Source organism: Phytophthora parasitica (assembly GCF_000247585.1).
Source record: "Phytophthora parasitica INRA-310 unplaced genomic scaffold supercont2.1, whole genome shotgun sequence".
Lineage (NCBI taxonomy): Eukaryota > Oomycota > Peronosporomycetes > Peronosporales > Peronosporaceae > Phytophthora > Phytophthora nicotianae.
In genome coordinates, this window is record NW_008634126.1 from 2,626,669 (window position 1) to 2,627,263 (window position 595).

The 595-nt window shown below is 45.0% G+C and overlaps 1 protein-coding gene across 1 annotated transcript; it reads left to right on the forward strand.

Moving 5' to 3' along the window:
- Window positions 1-133: 133 nt before the first annotated feature.
- On the forward strand, window positions 134-454 carry PPTG_20775 (hypothetical protein; the record flags this gene model as incomplete). The annotated part of the gene is made up of 2 exons (XM_008892973.1): window positions 134-162; window positions 283-454. 2 exons carry the CDS (start codon window positions 134-136, stop codon window positions 452-454), a joined length of 201 nt encoding a protein of 66 aa, XP_008891221.1.
- Window positions 455-595: the final 141 nt, after the last annotated feature.

Genomic DNA, 595 nt, shown 5'->3' on the forward strand with positions numbered 1-595 from the left:
GACACCAAGCCGACCAGCCCGTAGCCAGCGGTCAGGTAAGGATAAGATTTATACATTTTTCTCGATTTTTTTTAAAATCCCATCAGCCACCCAGTGCTGGATGCGCGTCCCTCATTCGGAAAGACGCCCCAAAATGGACAACAACATCGATTTTAAGCTTGTGTAGAGGTTGCTTCTTCGAGAGAACTGGAAAGCTCAGCCAGCGCGAGGGCTTGGCTATGGGTACACGGAATAATGTACAAGTTTGACGTTTGTAAAAGCTAACGGTTGGTTATTTGCTAGGCATGATTACATCAAACCAGGATATTCACGTAAGAAAGGAAAACGTGGTGTGGACTATTTCAACGAAGAAAGCGAGTTGCTTGCCTACATACGCTCGGATAGTGATCTTTGCAGCCGTGTATTCCCTGAGGAGCCGATGGCGTCAGTTCCTGCAGAAAGTCGCAGTAAGTAAATATATGAGAAATATGGATGAATATCATCAAGGTGCCGACACATAATTTTATCATCATTTAAGTATAGGAAAATGGCAGCAGTGTGCGCCTTTTGACCAATGACATTACGGCATTGAGACCCCTTTTCCGTCTGAGGCTCA